The sequence below is a fragment of the Hyperoodon ampullatus genome (genome assembly GCF_949752795.1).
Source record: "Hyperoodon ampullatus genome assembly, chromosome: 13".
NCBI classification, from domain to species: domain Eukaryota; kingdom Metazoa; phylum Chordata; class Mammalia; order Artiodactyla; family Ziphiidae; genus Hyperoodon; species Hyperoodon ampullatus.
The window spans coordinates 50,821,424-50,844,438 of record NC_136926.1 but is presented as its reverse complement, the minus strand read 5'-3'; the positions used below and the strand labels follow the sequence as shown (position 1 = coordinate 50,844,438).

The following is a 23,015-nucleotide window of genomic DNA, read 5'->3' as shown; positions in this document are numbered from 1 at the left end:
TTCTCAGTAGCATAGATATTGAAGAAATGAGGATGTTAATTGTCATCTAAGGTCCAAGCTTATTAAAATAAGCCTGGGTTCATTCTTGGGCTTCAAACGTGCACGTGTGTCTCCAAGGAGCCATTATTTTGGTTACTGTTCCACTGACCAGGGATTATCCTGAGAGAACCGAATCGCTGCAGGTGGCAACATTTCAGAGCGCCCTCATCTTGCTTGGAGGGCAAGAGAGTTTAGAGGAGGAGAGGAAGCAAGAAGAACAGACAAGAGAAGGGGAGCCTCCTCCCCCACCCACTCTCAGCACGTAGAGTAAAAAAGAACTTGATAAGATTAGGAGCAAATGCCTGTCTGCTTCTACTAGCATCTCGGCTACCTTTGCTAAGAAAGTTCTTGATGATGATACTAGGTCCCAGTGTGCAATCAGCAGAATTACCAGATGTGTCTCATTACCTCAGTGAGTAATTTAAAGGGTGGGGATGTGGACTTCTAACTTCTCTGTTCCTAGAGATGTTCAGTGGGCTCCTGATAAATGGATATGGAAAAAAATCAAAAGTGCACACGCACACACCCCTCTTCCACATCTACAGTGGCTGCACGCACGAGCAAGGAGAGCGTAAGGCTGTGATCCAGGGAGGCCCCAGCTAGCATCAGCCGTGAACACCTGGCTTCTCTGGGCTTTTATCCTCTTATATAAAATAGGAATAAAAAAGTCCTATTCTTCTTCTGCACACAGTTGTTATAAGAATTAAAATAAATAATACATATAAAAGCACAATGAAAATGCTAAAGGATGATACATAAAGTTGAGGCCCTATGACATCATTTTGCCCCTAATGTACAAAACCATGTATTATGTGGCTGGTTAAAATAATTGGAGCTATAAAAATGAAGAGGATGGAATGGGATTGTTTCAGCTATGAAATATGAATCTCCAAAATGCATGTTTGAGATTCAAAGGGCAAAGAACCAAAGAACAAAATGAGGTCCTTGGCCTCTCCTGCTAGCAAAGAAAGGGGACGAACACATTCCTAAGATCCTCCAGTTTATCTACGGAAAAACATTTGAGGGCTTCTCCAGTCCTTAAGTCTTTCCCCAGATAAACATATGAGGTGCTTAAGTAATCACAAATTCATTTATAAAAGGAAATGACTATTTTCCACCAATTTTCTACTCTTCCTGTTAAAGTCTTTAGATGATTTAAACTGAAGAGGAGAAAAGGAAAAGAAAAGAAAAGAAATATAAATACAAAATAATGTTTCATAAAGAATATATCCATCACGTAAAGTAATTAATATCTTTAGGAAAATCAAAATAACTTACAATGTGTTGGAACATATCTTTCTTTTTCCTTAAGATACTTGTTTTTAAAGATCTTGGTGAATGATTTCAAAATAAAAGTATCATCATATGCTAAGCATCTTATCATAAAGCAAAGACAAAATCAGAGGAGAAGGAGCTCTAAGGGTTTCCAAAATTAGAATTATGAATCACAAAACCCAACATGTCCTTGGGCTCCAGCCCTATGATTCCCACACACTTCACCAATATTTCTGGGGCCATTGAGTCAGGGATCCAGGCATAATGCTAACAGAGTCAATGTTGGGGATTTGGAGATTCATTCCTTGGTCTAAGCCCTATACTCTCATCAGTATCATCTTCATCACCTGGACACACCCTACACTTCTTTTGATGACCTGCCCCCAGTACAACAATTCTCATTTCCAGACTCACAACCATGGACCCATTCATGGTTTTGGAGCAGCTGAAACCGGGCAGAGTCTTACTATAATAGATTAGAAGAAAAAGAACCTGAACCCAAGGGGAGACTGCATTATAAAGATTTTGCAAATGAGTGATATACGTTAAGAACCCTGAAGACAGGATTCATCTATGTCATCTGGGAATTTTCCCAGATAAGGGAAAACAGTAAAAGATGAAAGTCTAGGATCTAATTAAGGGTACTGCCTTGTACAAATTCCTGCAAGTATTAAATTTTGTGACTTTATTGAGAATTCTCAAAGGCAATCATTAAAATTTCTAATAACATGTCACCAGTTTGCTTCGTTCCTGTTAAGACACAATATTAAGTTCATAGTGATTACATGTTCCTTGATTTTTTGTTAGTGTATAAACTGCCAGTCTTCATTCCAGGTGATCTGTTTTCCCTCTTTTACTTCCCCTAGTTTATGGTCTTCATCTCTACTTAGGAGGGATTCCAGTAGAAAAGGGTAAGAAAAGAAACGACACATCTGTAGGTCTGTCCCTCTGGAAAATACTAACGGAGTTGCCCGACACCTATTCAGTTAGAGGCCTGTCCAATTATTGTATCACTGAGGACTGGCTTTATGGAAATGAAAATATTTGTTGCATTTCTTCCAAAGAACTGAGCAATTCCATGGTTTCCGAGAAAATCCCAGATGTACGCACAGTTTCTTCAAAAAAATAGAGTAAAAACAATTTTCACATACTCATATGATATCATCCGGAAAAACTCTACATTTCTCTTAGAGGAACAACATACTTCATGTATTTAAGTGCTGGACCTAATAAAACACACATTATCCTGTGTCCTGGTCACCCATGTGACTCAAGAGGAGGATTTCTGAGGTGTTTCACAAACTGTGGCCATTCTTCAGCCATTCTAAGGCAGCACCCACTAACTCCCAAAGAATCTGAAGGAAGGTGTTTCTCCACAGACTCGCTGTGTTCCCCACCTCTCCTTTGTAAGCTCAAAGCTCTTCCAAAACAGCACTGGCCACAGTGTGCTTTCTAGTTTTCTGCAGGACAGTGCCCTGCCGTACTGAACTCTTAGAGGACCACGACCCCATCTTATTAATCCAGATCCTCAGGGCCTAGGCCAAAGAAGGACTCAAAACATGTGTAAATAAAAGTAAATTGATTGTCAGAACTTAATACAGTAATGAGACAGATGAAGAGATGGCTGACTGCTTTCAGTATCAATACATATACGTGTGTGTGTGTGTGTGTGTATGTATATCAATACATATATCATCTATGTAAAAAAACAAAATTTATAGGGGCAGTTGGATGAATGGAGGTGAATGCATACACTTTTTTCCACTATGGTATTTAGCATTACAAAATGCAGTAAACAGAAAAACCACAACAAAAACACCAATTTATGTTTATTTTTGGTAACAAAGTAGCAAATATCTATAAACAAACATGTTTAGAAGGAAAAATATATTACTGTATCCCATATTCTACTCAAAAAATAAACTCCCTTTCGACAGGTACATTAGTGGAGACACAGGAGTGTATTATCCACTGCAACAACTGAACCCAATGTTGGACCTCCCTCCCCACCTTTTTCCAACTCACTTTTTGCCCAACCCCCTGCCCCGCTCGCCAATTAGTTGGTTTGCTGAGAGCAAGCAAATAGATTTTAAAATTAACTTCAGCAAAATAAAATCAGAGAAAACCTGTCAGCAAAACCCCTAAAACCCCACCTCTCTACATAATACATCACAAATAGGAATAATATTCCACTATAATACAATTACATCTGTAACAACAGTAACACAATCCAAGATAACTTTCTGAAAGCAAATAACAGTCTATGATTTTATAAAGCTAAGTAAGCTCTGGAGCTACCAGATATCGATGAAATATCCTTACTTGGTTTCAGTTCAAGAGAGCCAACTCTCTTGAGAAGGTCTACTAAATTTAGACTCTGAGCTGATTTCATCACTAACCTGTCCTCCTGACAGAGGTCTCTGTGGACAGGAGGAAGAAGGCACAGGGGAACCCATACCTATTTCACAGGCACAGATTGCAGCCAAAAACATCATAAAGAACGCTCTGCTGGGCTCAGAGCACCTGTCCTACAGGTCCCAGGCACGGCTGACAACCACACCTCTGAATCCTGCAGTGTTATGGTAAAGCCTAGCCCCTTCTGGGAGCCATGAAGGACTGAGAATTGTCATTTTTGACTATGATATGACCAGCTGGATTCAGGAACTTTCCTGGAAGAAGAAAACACCAAAAACTTGATCCAAGACAAAGCCTGAAACAATGTGGAGAAGCACAAAATGAAGCTGAATCGAATCCTGATCATTTTTCTTTTTTTTAAAATTACTTATTTATTTAATTTATTTTGGCTGTGCCAGGTCTTAGTTGAGGCACACGGACTCTTAGTTGCAGCACGCATGTGGGATCTGGTCCCCTGACCAGGGATCGAACCTGGGCCCCCTACATTGGGAGCACAGAGTCTTACCCACTGGACCACCAGGGAAGTCCCTCTGTCTTTTTTTTTAATGCTAGTCAAGAAAAGATCTAAAATTTTCCATTCTAAAAAAATGGTTTCATCCAAACCAAATTTTATTCAAATACTAAAATGCTCATGAAAATCACTGAGCTGTTATAACTAGCCTAGTGACAGTACTGGAATCTGAGCATCAGTGGTTTGCTTGTGCTGTGGACAGAGAAGGGAGGATGAAAGGAAGGTGGCACAGAGAGAAGGGCAGGCTGCCTCTCTAGCCTCTCTCTCCCATGCACGGGAGAGTCGCTCGTCAGGTGCCACTGGCCAAGCTCTGGCAGCGACCCAGCAGTGGACCAATGGCTCTGCTGCCTGCATCCCAGTTGAGGGGAGAGGACTGGGACACAGAAAAATGGATGTCAGAAAAAAGTTTCCAAGGAAATTTGTATGTTAGAGCAGAGGATGGGGGGTGAAGAGGCAAATGGGAAGATACATCCCTTCCACCCCCAACCAACTCCCTGCCTCATTTCTTTTCACTCTTCTGCTCCAGGTAGCTCACTACCTTTCCTATCATCTCCAATATGGTACCTTGAGTCACTAAAGCAGATTTATAGGGATTCTTAGCACCATACTTAGCCCATTCTCTCTCTCTTTGAAAAAAATTTTTTACTTAAAAATTTTCATTTTTCTCTTAACTATATGTCCATTCTCTCTCTTGAATCCCTTATAAAACATCTAGTAAACTGGTTTGAGCCGGTACTAAAGTAAAACCAAAATGTGTCACCCCACAAAAAGCCCTAAACATTTTATTAGGCAATTGAACTAAAAACATAAAATATTTTTAAGCCAAACAAATGTGGTATTTCATGTGGTTCAATCCCCCATCCCAATGTGGGAAATCCACAAATATTCATTTTCAAATCAAACGTAGATGAGCTGTATACTGTCATATTATTATAGGCAGTATTCATACCCACTGACAGCCTGTTCATTTATACAGTCCAGCTTTTCACTTGAAACGTAAAGGTTGTTGTTCACAAGAAATGAATGCGAACTAAATATGCATATGACTGTATGACCCAGATTTCATGTCCAAAGACAATTTCATAAGGTTACATCCTTGGGATAAAATTAAGAGGAGAAAAGAGTGAGTCATTTTCATTCTTTTGCAACTTACTGCAACGTGTTTTTAAGTGTTAAACCTCATACCATCTCTCCTTTAAAAAGCTTTTAAAATGCTTAGATGGAAACAAATGAGATGTTATATAAAGGCAGAAATTTCTGCAGAAAAAGGCACACACACGTGAAGCAGTATGTCAGTTCTTTATGAGCTAAAGAAAGCTGATGTTAGTTTTAATATTAGCTGGAGGGCAATCTCTTAGCTGGAAATTAAAAAAAAAGAAATAGGAAATAATGCAAATGGGGGAAAAAATGCCAAAGGGGGACTGCTAGGATTGGAACATAAACATTTAGGAAAAAGAGTAAGGAACAATTTTACTGAACAAGAAAACAAATCAGTTAAAACGTGAAGGTATTTTGTGTATGTTTTTCCATACACACTGCTGCTAAAATAATATCACACACAGTAAACTAAAGAAATTAAAATGAAACTGAAAGGAAAAGATATTTTCCAAGAAATCTGACTGACTGCTCATTAAGTATGCTGAGGATAAATCACTTAGGTCACCAATATTTGGTTTTGTTCTTATCCTAATAGCACTGTCCTAGCTGCCTTCAATGTCTTCTAGAACAAAGAAGGGTATAAATAAATAAATTCATAAATAAATAAAAAGATAGCACTTCCTGCTAAATGCAATTGCTGAAGGCAAGAGAAAAGTCACAGACTAAATTATGAATGAGGAAATCGTGCCAGATAAATTTTGGATATTTTAACTTTACTTTTAGTGGTTTGGAGTTTCTCTAAAATGCACTGCAAGCTCTTGGCTGCAGCACAGAAGTACTTGGGATGCTTGTTAGAATGCACACTTTAGGCTTCACACATCCAGAGACACTGATTTTGAAGGTGAATGAACCCAAGAACCTGCATTCTTAAGCAGCTTCTCAGAAGATTATAAATGCACATGGTCCACAGTTCATACTCTGATGAAACTACTGTCTAAAATAAAAGACATGTCTCTCTACTGTGGACATTGACATGTTTTTCTGAGCCAAAAAACCCCACAAAAAAACAAAAAAATACCCCCAAAACAAAAAACCAAGACAAACAAAAAAATGTATTTCAATAAAGAAAGGACCCTTTAAATATAATTTAAATAAATATATATTTAAATATTCTTCTGAACCATCAACCTTGTAACCTTAGGTAACCAGTGAGTTATCCTAACAGAAATCATCTATTCTCATGATCAAAATGGTTTCTACAGGTTTCATCAAGCCACGCTGGATAGCAACATAGCTACATACGACTATAAAATGCACACCAATGCTTTCGTTAAGGAAACTGTACAAGAACTCTTCACAGATGCTACCAAAATTTTTGTTGAATTTGCCTTATATGAAATTTGAAAGACATGCAAAGAAATTATACATATTTATATAAGTAATAGGTACACACAAATACACACACCTATACATGTACACATACACTCCAGCATTTATTACTACTGTATCTAAAAATTCGAATTTGCTTCTCATTTCATTTGTCAGCAAAAACTCCCCAAGTGCATTACATAGGAAGCTCCTCATGGGCTCCTTCAACACTTTAGACCCATGACTGGCAATTTTCTCTATGACTCTTTTTCTTATCTCCTTCCTTCCTGTGTCTCTTTTTCTTTGATAACCAACCCCATGACCCTTATCCACAGGTACATACAGCCACTTTATGGGAAAGATACACAGTTTTGTCTTTGCCCCACAGCAGTTTCCAACTGATTTTCATTCATCCCAATATGACCATTTCTGACGGAAGAGTATGTGTTAGGCCCTATGGAGAAACGGCCCCACAATTACAATATAAAGTGGCATTCGCTATTAACAGAAAAGGGATGGCTAATAACAGAAAACACTCTGGGTTGCTTTTCCTCCAGCAAATTAAAAATAAAATATTAGAGAGCTCCAGAACGCACAGCAAGAACGGCACCATAAAACTTGACTGAGTGGAGATTTGCAGTTGAGGAGCATGCAACAGGGGCTGTTTCTGTCAGTAATTTTTAGAAGTCATTTCAATAGGCCAACAACACATACCTGGGGCGTCATCATAGTCTAAGTCAGCTTTTCTCTAGCTCGTACTGCAGGGCAAAGAACTGGCCGGTTAGCATCCATTATTGACCTCACAAATCACAGTATTGATATTAGAGGCCTGGGTGCAGAAAGGGTGGGTGAGGCAATGCCTAGGTTCTGGTCACCCTCACTGTCTTGCTCATGAGAAAATGGTGATGGGAGAAGAGGTGTCAGTAGATGGGAAGTTTGTCTGCTAGTCGATTCTAATCCAGTCTAGATGTGGAGAACGGAGAGTGTATTCACTGGGGGTTGGATTCGGGCCATTCTGAGAGTGACTAGTGCGGGCGTTCCAAATTCTGACGGCACCGCATGAAATCCTCTACACATGACCCACTGAGAAAGCCAGCAGAACGCCCTTCTGCTGCCCCAACACCATGGCACCAGCTCTACCTGATGACTATTTTGTACCTATCATGTCTCGTGGGATTTCACATGAATACATTTCAGTAATGTTTTCTAGTAACACCATTTCCGGTCAGAGCCAGAGGTAGAGAGAAAATCTCTTACCTGTTAGTTCACAGGAAGAAAATACTTCCTGTTCCCAAAGGAAGACTATTTCTTTGATAAATACTCTAACCTAAGAATGAATTACTTTACTAGTGACATGTTCTTTAACAAGCCCCTACTTTATCATTAAAGTCAAATCTTTTCTTTTTTAAAACAAGTTTAGCTCAATATGCATTCCCTGCAGACCTACTTTATAGCAGGCAGGCAGGGTGCCACCGCAGACACATGACAAAGGATGAAACACAGTCCTGTCCTCAAGGGCTCTGGGTACCTTCAGGGGAGTAAGAACTGGACCTTCTAACACAGTATGGCGTGCATTATTCTGCAAGGGTGGGCACAGCGCCCCATGAACACTGTGGAGCCTGGGAGGTCTAGGGAACCCTTCGGGGCGGGGGGGGTGACAACCGAGTTGGATTTTAAAGTGTGAACGAGATTTTGCTGCAAATGAAAAGAAGGGCAAAGGGAGCCTGAAAAATAGCTGTGGGATGCAAAAGGGAAGGAGTCTTTAGGGAACAAAGAGTATTTTGTGGGACTGAGGCACAGGGGAGAGAGATGTGGAGGATGATGACACCAAGGAGATGGGTTGCAGCCAGAACATAAAGGACCTTATCAGCCACATGAAGGACTGGATTTTATCCTGTAGGAAGGACAATGTGGAGCCTGGAAGGTTTTTAAGGAGAGGTGTTGCAGGACCCAATCTGCATATTAGGAGGAGACATGTGGTGGCTGACAGCGGGTGACGGAGAAGAGGCTGGGAGACCAGTTAACAGAGCTTAAGTGAGACCATTCATAACATGTGTCGTGGAGGCTCGATGCTCTTAGGTGGCCATCATTTCCCCCATATGTTCTTCAATTATATCTGAGCTTTCCCCCTTTAATTATACATCAATACGGATACATATATTTTTTCCTATCCAAAATACATCATCTGTGGTTCATAAAATCACATTCCACACGATAGGGAGTAAACGTTTATGTAAATACTTAAAAGAATCTCTTACCTGAACAAAGCTGTTCCACTTTCGTGTAGTTTAGAGATACTATGTCATTAACCCAGGCAATGATGTCATGTCGGCTCATAGTCTCTTGGGTTATCGAGGTAGAATACACGTTGACTGCCATTCCCCAACTAGAAAAAACAAACAAACAAAGTTTATTTACCTACAAGGAAAAAATTAACTCAGAAAGATGACAGATGTCCATTCAGCTCTGGATCCCTGACAGAACTCTAAGTTTTGTTAGCTCTGGCTAAGTCCTTTCTCTTCCCTTTGTCTCTGTTCTACGTGTTTGCTATAATATGGTTAAATCTCATATATTGTTCATGCAGTATCATTTTTTGTCTCCCTCAACTTGACTCAAATGTTCTTCACGTTCTGAGATTCCTAATCTCTCATGTAATTCAGTGTCTCACTTAGAAGGTAAGTTGGGGAATTCCCTGGTGGTCCAGTGGTTAGGACTCCACGCTCTGACTGCCAAGGGCCTGGGTTCAATCCCTGGATGGGGAACTAAGATCCCATGAGCCGCTCAGCCCAGGCAAAAAAAAAAAAGAAAGTGAGTTGGGAATATTTTTTATCAGCTTTAGAGAAAAGGAAGTTCACTTTAGAAACAGGTTACAAATACACTTCATTAGAAAAAAAATCCTTGGGACTTCCCTGGTGGCGCAGTGGTTAAGAATCCACTTGCCAATGTGGGGTACATGGGTTCTAGCCCTTGTCCGGGAAGATCCCACATGCCACGGAGCAGCTAAGCCCGTGCGCCACAACTACTGAATCTGCGCTCTAGAGCCCGAGAGCCACAACTACTGAGCCCACGTGCCACAACTACGGAAGCCCACATGCCTAGAGCCCACGCTCCGCAACAAGAGAAGCCACCGCAATGAGAAGCCCGCGCACCGCAATGAAGAGTAGCTCCCACTCGCCGCAACTAGAGAAAGCCTGCGCGCAGCAACAAAGACCCAACACAGCCAAAAATAAATAAATAAATTTATTAAAATAAAAAAGAAGAAGAAAAGTCCTCACCTGATAGTCTCTATTAGTCTCTAAAAGCTTTGGACAAAGCCTTGAAAAAAAAAGTATACAAAAAGTATTTGGATAATCTGGAAGTCCTGCCTGACTGCACAAGTCTTCCTTTCAGCTATGACTGTTAATATACTCCTTCTGACCATTTCATGACACTTACTATTTCCCCCAACTTTTCGCTGGAGGGGCACACACTGGCCATAGAAAAGGTAACAGAAAAGGTCTGTTTTGCTTAAAATGCTTTGATAGCTAGAGTTTGGTGTAATTGGTTTCCTTTTCTTAATTAATAAACTTTATTTTTTAGAGCAGCTTTAGGTTCACTGCAAAATTGAGTGGCAAGTACAGAGTTTTCCCACATACCCCCCTGTCCTCCACTGCCCCCCCACCAATCTCCCCAACCGGCTGGTACATGTTAAAATTGGTGAACCTACAATGATACATTATCACCCAGGTTCCATAGTTTACATTAGGTTCACTCTTGGTGTTATACATTGTGCAGGCTGTGACAAATGTGCAGTGCCATGTATCCACCACTGTAGTACCATACAGAATAGCTTCAGTGCCCTAAAAATCCTCTGTGCTCTGCTGATTCATCCCTCCCTCCCACCATTCCTGGCAACCACTGATTTCTTTTAATGTCTCCATAGTTTTACCTTTTCCAGAATGTCACATAGTTGGAACCATAGACTGGCTTCTTTCAGTAATGCACATTTAAAGTGCCTCCATGCCTTTTCATGGCTTGAGAGCTCACTTCTTTTTAGCGCTGAATAATACTGCACGGTCTGAATGTACCACTCACCTACTGAAAGACATCTTGGTTGCCATCAAGTTTTGGCAATTATGAATAAAGCTGCTATAAATATCCATGTGCAGGTTTTTATAAGTTTTCATTCATTTAGGTAAATACCAAACAGCATGACTGATGGGTTGCAATGGTAAGAGTATATTCAATTTTATAAGAAACTGCCAAACTTCTTGCAAAGTCACTGCACCATTTTGCATTCCCAACAGCAATGAATGAAAGTTACTGTAGATTAGTTTGCATTTTCTAGAATTTTCTATAAATAGAATCACATAGTATATACATTTGTATGGCTTCTTTCATAAAACTGTGAGATCCATGTTGCACTGTATATCAGTAGCTCACGCCTTTTCATTGCTGAGTAGTGTTCCATTGTATGTACATACTGAGTTTGTTTATTCATTTACCTGTTGATGGACATTTGGGTTGTTTACAGTTTGGGGCTATTATAAATAAAGTCATTATGAACATTAAAAAAAAAAAGAAAGTTCCGGGACTTCCCTGGTGGCGCAGTGGTTGAGAATCCGCCTGCCGGTGCAGGGGACACAGGTTCGATCCCTGGTCTGGGGGAATCCGCATGCCGCGGAGCAACTAGGCCCGTATGCCTGCGCTCTGGAGCCCGTGAGCCACGACTGCTGGGCCCGTGAGCCTGGAGCCCGTGCTCTGCAGCGGGGGAGACCACCAGTGGGAGGACCACACACCGCGGCGAAGGGTGGCCCCCGCTCATCGCAGCTGGAGGGGGCCCATGCGCAGTAGCGGGGACCCAACGCAGCCAAAAAATAAATAAAAATAAATAAATAAATAAATAAATAAAGGAAAGTTCCTATTGCTTCATATCCTCACTAAAATTTGGTATTGTCGGTATTTTGGATTTTGGCCATTCTAATAGGTGAACAGTGGTAACAAATTCTTTTTAATACTTAAACCTGGTTGAAATTTTGCAATTTTACTAATTTTGTACAATTATACCACACATAATTTTTTATAAAATGTGTGTATATATATATATATATATATACACTTTTATTTTGAAAGTTTTCTGATATATGCAAAAGGAGAGAGAACAGAATAACAAATCAGTTGTGTTCACTTCTTGGTTTCAGCAATTATCTATACTTGGCCAATCTTGTTTCATTTATATTCCCATCAACACTCCCATCTTCCCACCCTCCATCTCCCAAGCCAGATTACTTCGAAGTAAATGCCAAGCATTAAATGATCTCACCTCTAAGTATTTTTGTATGTGTCTCTAAAAGATAAGGACATTAAAAAGAAAACAAAACCACAACAGCATTATCACACCTAAAAATAAAATTTCTTAATATCAAATATGCATTATAATTTTGTTTCAATTTGTTTGAATCTGAATTCAAATAAGATTCATACATTGTGATTCTCTGATATGTACTTTCTTTTATCTATAGGTTTCTTCTCCATTTCTAATATTTCCCTCGCATTTAAAAAAACTGTTGTTGAAGGAATGGGTTGTTTGTCTTGTAGAATTTCCACAATCTAGATTTTTCTCACTGCATCCCATTGGTGCCTTTTAACACATTCCTCTCTCCCTTGTATTCCCAGGAACTGGTAATTTGACCTAGAAGCTTGCTCTGATTCAAGTTCTAATGGAGGACAGGGGACAAGACTATTTCATGCAGTGTTTCAACTTCCATCAGGAGACACATACTGTCTGATTGACTACTTAAGTGATATAGTTAGCCATTGATGGTATCTGCCTAGGTCCAACAACTCTTTAGAGACTTCAAAGTGATATTCTATTATTCATTCTTTTTTCTTAAATTGAAGTATAGTTGATTTATAATGTTGTATACATCAAAGTGATTCAGTCATACATACATACATATATATCCCTATGTATTCTTTTCAGATTCTTTTCCATTATAGGCTATTTCAAGTTATTGAATATATTTCCCTGTGCTCTACAGTAGGTCCCTGTTGTTTATTTTATACCTACTAGTGTGTACATGTTGATCCCAAACTCCTAATTTATCCCTCCCCCTGCCCCTTTCAGCTTTGGTAACCATGAGTTTGTTTTCCATGTCTGTGAGTCTGTTTCTGTTTTGTAAATAAGTTCAGTTGCATTTTTTTTTTTAGATTCCACATGTAAGTGACATCATGTGATATTTGTCTTTCTCTGTCAGACTCCACTTAGTGTGATAATCTCTAGGTCCATCCATGTTGCTGCAAATGGCATTATTTCATTTTTTATGGCTCAGCAATATTTCATTTTATACATACACACACACACACACACACACACACACACCTGTCGATGGACACTTAGGTTGCTTCCATGTCTTGGCTATTATAAGTAGTGCTGCTATGAACAATGGGGTCCGTGGATCTTTTCCAATTAGAGTTTTCCTCTTTCCTGGATATATGCCCAGGAGTAGTATTGCTGGATCATATGGTAACTTTATTTTTAGTTTTTTAAGGAACATCCATACTGTTCTCCATAGTGGCTGCACCAATTTACATTACCACCAACAGTGTAGGAGGGTTCCCTTTTCCCTACACCCTGTCCAGCATTTATTATTTGTAGACTTTTTGTTGATGGCCATTCTGGCCAGTGTGAGGTGGTACCTAATTGTAGTTTTGACTTGCGTTTCTCTAATAATTAACGATGTTGAACATCTTTTCATGTGCCTATTGGCCATCTATATGTCTTCTTTGGAGAAATGTCTATTTAGATCTGCCCATTTTGTATTGGGTTGTTTGTTTTTTGATATTGAGCTACATTAGCTGTTTGTATATTTAGGAAATTAAGCCCTTGTCAGTTGCATTGTTTGCAAATCTTTTCTCCCACTGTATTTTCGTTTTGTTTATGGTTTCCTTTGCTGTGCAAAAGCTTATAAGTTTGATTAGGTCCCATTTGTTTATTTTTGCTTTTACTTCTATTACCTTAGGAGACTGATCTAAGAAGGTATTGCTACGATTTATGTCAGAGAACGTTTTGCCTATGTTCTCTTCTAAGAGCTTTATAGTGTCATGTCTTATATTTAAGTTTTTAAGCCATCTTGGGTTTATTTATTTTTTATAAATTTATTTATTTATTTTTGGCTGCGTTGGGTCTCTGTTGCTGTGCATGGGCTTTTTCTAATTGTGGTGAGCGGGGCCTACTCTTCATTGTGGTACACGGGCTTCTCATCGCAGTGGCTTCTCTTGTTGCAAAGTACAGGCTCTAGGTGTGTGGGCTTCAGTAGTTGTGGCACGCAGGCTCAGTAGTTGTGGCTCGCAGGCTCTAGAGCACAGGCTCAGTAGTTGTGGCGCACAGGCTTAGTTGCTCTGTGGCATGTGGAATCTTCCTGGACCAGGGCTTGAACCCGTGTCCCCTGCATTGGCAGGCAGATTCTTAACCACTGTGCCACCAGGAAAGTCCGAGTTTATTTTTGTGTATGGTGTAAGAGAGTGTTCTAACTTCACTGATTTACATGCAGCTGTTCAGCTTTCCTAACACCACTTGCTGAAGAGACTGTCTTTTCTCCGATTTATATTCTTGCCTCCTTTGTCGAACACTAGTTAACTGTAGGTATGTGGGTTTATTTCTGGGCTCTCTATTCTGTTCCATTTATCCATATGTCTGTTTTTGTGCCAATACCACACTGTTTTGATTACTGTAGCTTTGTAGTGTTGTCTGAAATCCGTGAGGGTTATGCCTCCAGCTTTGTTCTTTTTCCTCAGGATTGCTTTGGCAATTCTGGGTCTTTTGTGGTTCCATATAAGTTTTAGGATTATTTGTTCTAGTTGTGTGAAAAATGTCATGGGTAATTTGATAGGGATGGCGTTATATCTGTAGATTGCTTTGGGTAGTATGGCCATTTTAACAATATTAATTCTTCCAATCCAAGAGCATGAGCTATCTTTCCATTTCTTTGAATGATCTTCAATTTCCTTTATCAATGTTTTATAGCTCTTAGCCTGTAAGTCTCTAACCTCCTTGGTCAGTTTTATTCCTAAGTCTTCTTATTTTTGATGCAATTTTAAAAGGAATTTTTTTCTTTCTCTTTCTGATACTTCATTATTAGTGCAAAAAAGTGCAACAGATTTCTGTAGATAAATCTTGTATCCTGATACCTTGCTGAATTTATCAGTTCTAACAGTTTTTGTGTGGCATCTTTAGGGTTTTCTATAGAGAGTTTCATGTCATCTGCATATAATGACAATTGTATCACTTCCCTTCCAATTTGGACTTTTATTTCTTTTTCTTGTCCAACTGCTGTGGCTAGGCCTTCCAATACTATGTTGAATAGAAGTGGTGAGAGTGGGCATCCTTGTCTTGTTCCAGAATTTACTGGAAAGGTTTTCAGCTTTTCACTGTTGAGTATCATGTTGGCTGTGGGTTTGTCATAAGTAGCTTCTATTATGTTGAAATACGTTCCCTCTATACCCATTTAGGTGAGAGCTTTTATCATGAATGGATGTTGAATTTCATCAAATACTTTCCCTGCATCTATTGAAATGATCACGTGGTTTTTGTCTTTTCTTTTGTTGATGTGGTGTATCACACTAACTGATTTGCACATGATGAACCATCCTCATGACCCCAGGATGAATCCAACTTGATCATGGTGTACAATCCTTTTTATGTGTTGTTGGATCCAGTTTGCTAATATATTGTTGAGGATTTCCACATCTACATTCATCAAAGATATTGGCCTGTAATTTTCTTTTTTGGTAGTGTCTTTGTCTGATTTTGGTATCAGGGTGATGGTGGTTTCATAGAATGACTTAGGGAGTGTTCCCTCTTCTTCAGTCTTTTGGAAGAATCTGTGAAGGATCAGTATAAGTTCTTTTTTGCATGTTTGGTAGAATTCCCCAGTGAAGACATCTGGTCCTGGACTTGTGTTTTCAGGGAGTTTTTTAAATTACAGATTCTATTTAACTTCTAGCGATCGGTCTGTTCAAATTATCTACTTCTTCTTGATTCAGTTTTGGTGAGCTGTATGCTTCTAGAAACTTGTCCATTTCTTCTAGGTTGTCCAATTCGTTGGCATATAATTGTTCATACTATTCTCTTATGATTTTTTTGTATTTCTGCAGTATTGGTTGTTATTTCTCCTTTTTCATTTCTTATTTTGCTTATTTGAGTCCTCTCTTTTCTTCTAGTCATTCTTATTAGCTAGAATAATTCTACAAAGAGAAATTTCCCCTTTGAGATACTGAGCATATAGCAAAGGCAGGATAGATGCCTGATTCTTTCCCTTTATTTACAGATTTTCAAAACAATGAGCTAAGTTCCTAATATTCTCCAAATACGACCAATGAGGTTTTTATTTTTTAAGTGTAATTATGAACTCATGGATTTAAACACATTTGATACGTTTCAATCCAATGCAGTTTATGCCTTTATTCAAACTGGTTTCTAGGTTCTTTTGAGAAGATCCTAGTAGTCTTTGCTAACTTCCCTGCTTTCTGGTATGACGAAATGCTTCAGGCTTGACTTGTACCTTTGCTGCCTTAGACCTAAAACCAGTCATTTCTCCAAGGGTTCCTTATTCCTTTGGTCACAAATGGTATTCAGAGATAATATTTTTAAGCACGACTATATAGGACAGAAAAATCTAGTCTTACAGGTTTTACACAAAAATCTATACATTTATGAAACAGTTGTGTTTGGAATTCTTATTAATCCTAAAGCAACAAAAATCTGCTTTTTACTTAAAGTGCTAAGTGAAGATTTTATTATTTATAGATAGATATAAAAATAAATATCCACCCATCCCCAGAAGCACCCTCATCTCTAGATTCTCTTGCCCTGAAGATCTAAAAAAAACTCATGTCACTGACATCCCAGATAATGTGACTACAGTAACTGCTTTTCCACAGCATTATTAAAAGGTTTTTCATTTTTTGGTTAATAACTTCCACTGTTTTCTTTAGTCTATCACTTAGTAAACAAAACCATTTGCTTTTAGTTACTAGTCAATTTTTAAAATCAACTATGTATAGTACATAAAACCTCAGAAAAAATTCAAAATTTTAAGTGTTTTGGACAGTCTGGTATGATTTTTCACGTACTGGCATAACTTTTGGCAGTTCACGTACTTTTCTAATGGCTTTGCCTATAGGCAGTAGTGTGAAGCTTTTGCTTTACCAGGTGATGTATTGATGGAGGATGAGGCACCAAGGCCCAGAATTGTGCCAGATGGCATTAAGCCAAGTCGGGATGAAATTTTTGCTCTAGATGATTTAAAAACAAAACTAAATGCAAAATGGGACAGACACAATCAGATCCGTGTTTTAGAAAGATAATCCATATATAAGTGAGTAAAGATGTTCTGTGGTTACATAATAGAAAGAAATGTTAAACCAAAGGGCAGGTAGAAGAGTTATGATAGCTTTTTAAAAATCCATAAGAACAAGGAAGCAAGTCATTTGCTGCAGGTTCTGTCAATGAATCACACTCTTTTCTGCGCCTTTATTGACAACGTTCACCAAAGGACAACAATCCTTTCGTATCAAGACAGTCGGCTCACAACAGCAAGTAAAGCATTACCTGCCTTCAAGGAGCTCATTAAGATGACCAGGTAAACAGTGGAATAGCACCTGATTTTTGCTTTAGTAATACTCCAGTTAATTAGTTACTAGACTCACCACTCTAACCTCTACCACATCCCCATCTCCATCTGACACAACTGCAATCCCTAGAAACCCTGCAGTAAAAACAACCATTGTTAAGGGACCTGTGGGAAAACTAGGATAGAGGACAGAGTAAGGGTGAATCAGTCAAGGTTAGGAATATTTCCTTACATTTTCTAAAATAAAACATTAACAACACATTAAATAGATTTCCATATCTACTTCAAATTAACAGCGATGGACTCGACACAGTTAATTTCTATTTACCATCCATGCTGATTAGAATATTCTTATAATCTATCTTGCTCCAAATTTTACCAAGATACTTCTAAATTCATTTCACTTTGTGGTTATCTCTCGCTCCCTTTATTAGTTCCCCATCCAAATGTGTGGCACCTTCAGATTTTAGGAGGGAGAGCTGAGTCCTGATTCTCTCTCTGCGGAGAGGGAAGTGCTCTTCCCAACCTCTAGTAAGTCAGGGGGCAGCTAACATGGAAAAGGAATTCTATTTCTGCTCTGCCCATCCACTTTTTTCTCCCCCTAATTCCTTCAGAAAAAAGAAAACTTTTTCTTTCTACAGGTGCAACTTCAATACCTTCAAGCCTAAATTATTCAAGCTGACTCAACAGTTCGTAGAAGAAAATTTATATTTTTCCAAATGTTAAACTCAGGGTTGGTGGAGTTTAACAGTCTTAGCTCTTCTGTAGATATCCACTAGAATCTGAAGATTTCATTATAATTTCCTGGATGTCAACCTATATTACAATATAAAGGTGAAAGTACTGGTCCCTGCTTATTCTTCAGAAATGTTGTGTGGATAACAAAAGGAATTTTTCTATCATTTTAGAGTTAAAGTGATTCCATGCTCCCGTTTTGATTCTTGAAAAACTCCCGTGAGGGGAGCCGGTCAGGAACTGTATTCTTCCCTGACAAATGTGGATTCTTAGTCCTTTTGAAGGTATGAATTAAAACAATTCGAAATATTAATTTTTTAAAAATGTACTGAGTAATTTCCAGAGACTCAGGCAAGCAAAGTAAGTGGCTAAGAAAGGTAAGGTAATACCGAATGCTACAGAATAAAGAGCCAATGCACTGTGCATGGTTTATTCTGTTTGGATCTTCAGCATGCCTTTTCCACAGAAATAACTGTTTATTCTTTGATGACCTGACATCTGTTCTTTAGAACAAGCATTTCTCTCGTTGTCATCCTTGTAAAAAAGGAAGTCAAAGCACTGTCCTCTTATTTGTGGCTTTCAGTCAGAACTTTAACCAATCACTATGTATTTAAAACCTGGTAAGTACAACAGCATTGAGAGCAGTAGGTAAGGGACAATTTTCTGGCATGTCAGTCTCTGGGTCACATATTTTGAAAATAGCATTGAAATTTTATTTTAAAATGAATTTGCACAGCAGAAATTAATACAACATTGTAAATCAACTATACTTCAATAAAATAAATTTTAAAAAATGAATTTGCATCCATTGCTTCTTCTTGAAAGTAAACCAATAATCACCATATAGTTTACACACTGTTTCTGTGAATGTCCAAATGCCTTTCTGGGAACTGGCACTTTATATATATTTATATATATATATATATATATATATATATATATATATATATATATATGTGTGTGTGTGTGTGTGTGTGTGTGTGTGTATACATATATATATATATGTGTGTATATATTTTATTTTTACAAGTGAGAGAAACAAAAACACACAGAAAAATGAAAATCCCTTCATACCTCCAGCAGGTGAAGTCGTATTTCTGGCTTGTCTGTGGATAGTGACCACTGACACATGTGACTTCAGAAAAAGGCCAGCCTCAGGCTGAGGGCCAGTGTGTTGATTTTGCCCCATTTCAATCTTGTATTCAGCACTTGGGGGTGCTGGCAGGAAACGTACGGCAAGTTTATGCTTTGCAGCAGTCACTCAGCCATAGAAATGAGAAGTTACATTTCTGCTACTGAAACAAAAGGAATTTTATGGACTGAGACTTGAGCTTGCCTACTGAACAAAGCCTGGATAAAGACTAGGCAAGCCCCGAACCGTGGAAACCAAAACATGGATTCTACCACCTTACTAGTCATGGGCCCCTAAACCAGTTACAAAATAGTCCACAGTTGTGTCCAAGAACAAACTGGGCAAGGTTTATGAATTATTCCAGAGGAGTGTCTCTTCAAAATGTAGCAAACACGTAAAATGTCATAGCTAGCATTATATGTGGCCTTCAACTGGAATTATTTCTTACGTAATTCATTTCATCTCTCCGCCCCACCCTTACCAACAGACCACAGCCACACTGTGTACATTTAGGGGGAAACGTGACTGATCACTCCATTTGGAGGGAAACGCAGTGTTTTTTCAGCAGGGCTCACAATAGACCAGGTGTCTCAGGATCCTGGCTCTGATGCTGTTTTGGGTGTGTGGCTGTAAGGAGAGGGGCTTGAGAAATTAATTTTGGGAATGAGGCATATGGAATCTATTTTGATTTTGATTTTTTTTTTCACAACTATCGTCTGAGTTTGCCAGAATTCCCAAGTTTAGACACGACCATCTGCAGAAGAACTGCCTTCCGTAAGTGGTTGACTTCTGTCTGCTGCTCTGTAAGTAGGCTCTGTTTGGCTTTGATTTACCCCAAACGCATTTTGAAGCTGAACCTTTAAAAGCCACCCCCCCGCTCCCCTGCCCCCCACACAACCCCCTGACTTAAGTTACTTTCTTTATTTCATTCCCTAAAGGAGTCTATACACAACTGGAAATTTCATGTTCAATATAAAATGTTCTGTAAATTCACCCCCCCATGGCAATATACTCTGTTCACACAATTTTGCGCTGACAACTGACAACTTTACTCATGTCTGTGACCATCTTTCTTCTCTCTCTCTCATAACAATCTGTATTTTCAACATGTTCCCCATCACTGGGGGAAGTAATCCACCTCCACCAGCCTAAGACCGACACATGCAATCCACCCTTTACCCAGTTACAAAACAAAGAACAGACTGGAAAAGAGGTATGAAGAATAATAGCATTTTTCTTTCACCTGGGAAACACATCTTTGAGCTTGGGCACATAAGGATTTCTGAAGTCCATTAATAATCTATAATCTGAGTGGTTTCTTAAGTAACGTCTAAAGGTATCAATGCTTCATTAGGAAGCCATGTCCTGCTGACCCAAACGGCTCTTAAGTCTCCATATATGTCAAGGTGGAGAAGTACCTGTGAGTCACAAGAACACTTTCTTTACCAATCACTGGACTTACACTTGGTCTAGGTCAAGGCCTCACCTTTAATTCCCATCCCACAGGGCTGTCCTTTGGTTCATGTTTTTTAGCACTGTCAAGGTTGGCCTGTTCCTACATACCAGGTAAAGGGAGGTGCATTATTTCAAACACACTCGTAAATGTGGCTTTTTACTCAGAAAGAATTTTTGGGGGGGTCATTCTAACAGAAATAGCCATTTTGCAAACACTTCTATGTACCCACAAGTATTATGATAAGAGTTTAAAAAGAGATCAAGACAATCACTGATCTAAAAATGAATTATTTCCTTCTCTTACAAGTGGCATCTTTCTAAAGTAACCTGTAAATATACACTGAAGAAAAGAAGTGTATATTTATACCCACTGATTAAATACGGAGGCAAAGGAAGAAACTCCAAAAGTTGTTCATCAACCTGAGAGGGGATGAAGAGATTGGGTCCCAATGGCAGACATGCACTTAAATGTCAGAGTTTTTCTCTGCAAAGCTTTGTAACAACAGAAATAGATGCTGCCTGAGTGTCTGCTTCCTGGCTCCCTCCTCACAAAAGGCTGATGTGAAATCCCCGTGGCTGTCCCTGATAATGAACTGGGCATCCGTTGGGAGTGACTGGTAAGTGTCCCCCGAACCAGAAACTTCTCCGCCTTTCAGCTGTGCATAATTCATTCTCCAGATTCAATATCGTGAGGGGGAGGATTTAAACATCTCACCAAGGAAAGAATATCTCCAGATAATTCTCGATTCATCATTTGCTCTTTATTTGTGACCCAGAATATGGGGGCAGGGAGACAGTATTTGGTTGTGGAGAGAGATCAGGATGGAGCAAAGCCGGAGTCACAGAGGGTCTCTGAAAGACAAACACTGACAAGATGAAATCTCCCTGGAGAGACATTCTGGAAACTGTATTGAGTTTCATTGAAAATTGGGTATTAAGGCTTCCACTTAACTTGTGGAATAATTGATGGTTGCATGGACTCTAGGGCTGGGAGGGGAATTTAAGGAGTCATTTATTGTCTTCAGGTAATAATAATACACTTAAGCCACTGTGGGCAGATGTGCATCTGTTTTATTTTTACAGGGCTCTACGACTCTCTTATGGGATGAGACAGACAACGCAAAACGGACTCTTCCAGGCACCAACCCTCCCCAGAGAGCTGAGCGGGGGCAGAGGCCTGGGTGCAGTACTGACTTTAGACAAGGACAGCAGAGAAGCATCAAGATACGCCCACAGTTATAAAATGCATATATTTTATTAAAACACAGAATGTGAAATATACTAATTTTTCCTCGAAATTAGGCTAGTCACAATTTAGAGCTAGTGAAGAAAACCAGTGTAAAAGAACTTTAATACTAAGCTGCTTAGAGAAACATTGGATAAAATATGAGTTTTATCAGAGGGCACATTAGACTGCTCTTTATTCCAGGTTCTTCCAAGCGGCCTACCATTGCGATTATTAATGTGCCCTTCGTTATCATCCACTGCTTGATGATAATGCTTTTAATTGTGGCACAAAGCTCCATGTCGTCTCACAATCAGAGGTCTTACCTCCAGCTAATCATTGCCATCTCCCAGAGAGAATGAACAGAAAATAATACTCTTTTACAGGGTGTCCATCCCATCTATCATTAACTGTTCCTTTTAAAAACAGAGATTAAGCTCCTTCCTGCCATATAACCAAGTATTCCAAGGACTATTTTTTAAAAACAGAATATGATTAAAACAGATTTCTCCAACCGCCTGCAAAAGGAGATTCTCTAACTAGCCTTGAAAATCAACCTCCATTTAACAGCCTTGGGGTTATCTGCATGAACCCCACCAGGTACTATTCAGTAGGTGGCTCCTTAGCTTGGCTACCCCCAATATTGTAAGGAAATGAAACAGAAATGCAATTTTCAAGATAGCATATACATATAAGTATAACTGAATCACTTTGCTGTACACCTGAAACTAACACAACATTGTAAATCAACTATACTTCAATAAATTAAAAAACAAAAAAACACTCCTGCTTGGCTCCACCCCCTAAAGTCCAGAGAGTGATTGTTTAGCTTGACTGAGATTTTGAGGTCATGCTGAATGATGAAAGACATAGAGGATTTGTGTTCATTTATTCAATGTGTTAAAATTGCATGCTAAGTAAAATATTAATTGATTTGTTAAAAAAAAAACCCAGCATATAAAGGTTTTGGGTTTTTAAATTCAGAATTAACAGTCAATTGCTACGGCCCTGAAATGACTTGGAAACTTGGCTCTTATCCAAGGAGTGAAGAAATTTGGGAATTCTAAAAGTTTTTTGTGGCATTCATAACATTCAAGGACATGAATGAAATTCAACTGCGTATAACGGAAGCAAAAAGTTTAAAGCCAT

The 23,015-nt window shown here is 39.0% G+C and overlaps 1 protein-coding gene across 3 annotated transcripts in view; it reads right to left on the bottom strand.

The window, feature by feature from the left end:
• Nucleotides 1-23,015, bottom strand: part of MAPRE2 (microtubule associated protein RP/EB family member 2) — a gene marked incomplete at its 5' end in the record, with an annotated part of 159,037 nt that overhangs the window by 61,528 nt on the left and 74,494 nt on the right. For 2 of the 3 annotated variants that reach the window (XM_079717083.1, XM_079717082.1), the window contains one exon: nt 8,965-9,092. The exons of the other annotated variant lie outside the window; for it this stretch is intronic. In XM_079717083.1, the coding sequence (XP_079573209.1) occupies nt 8,965-9,092 (128 nt within the window). The remainder of the gene's footprint in view (nt 1-8,964; nt 9,093-23,015) is intronic. 3 annotated transcript variants of the gene reach the window in all.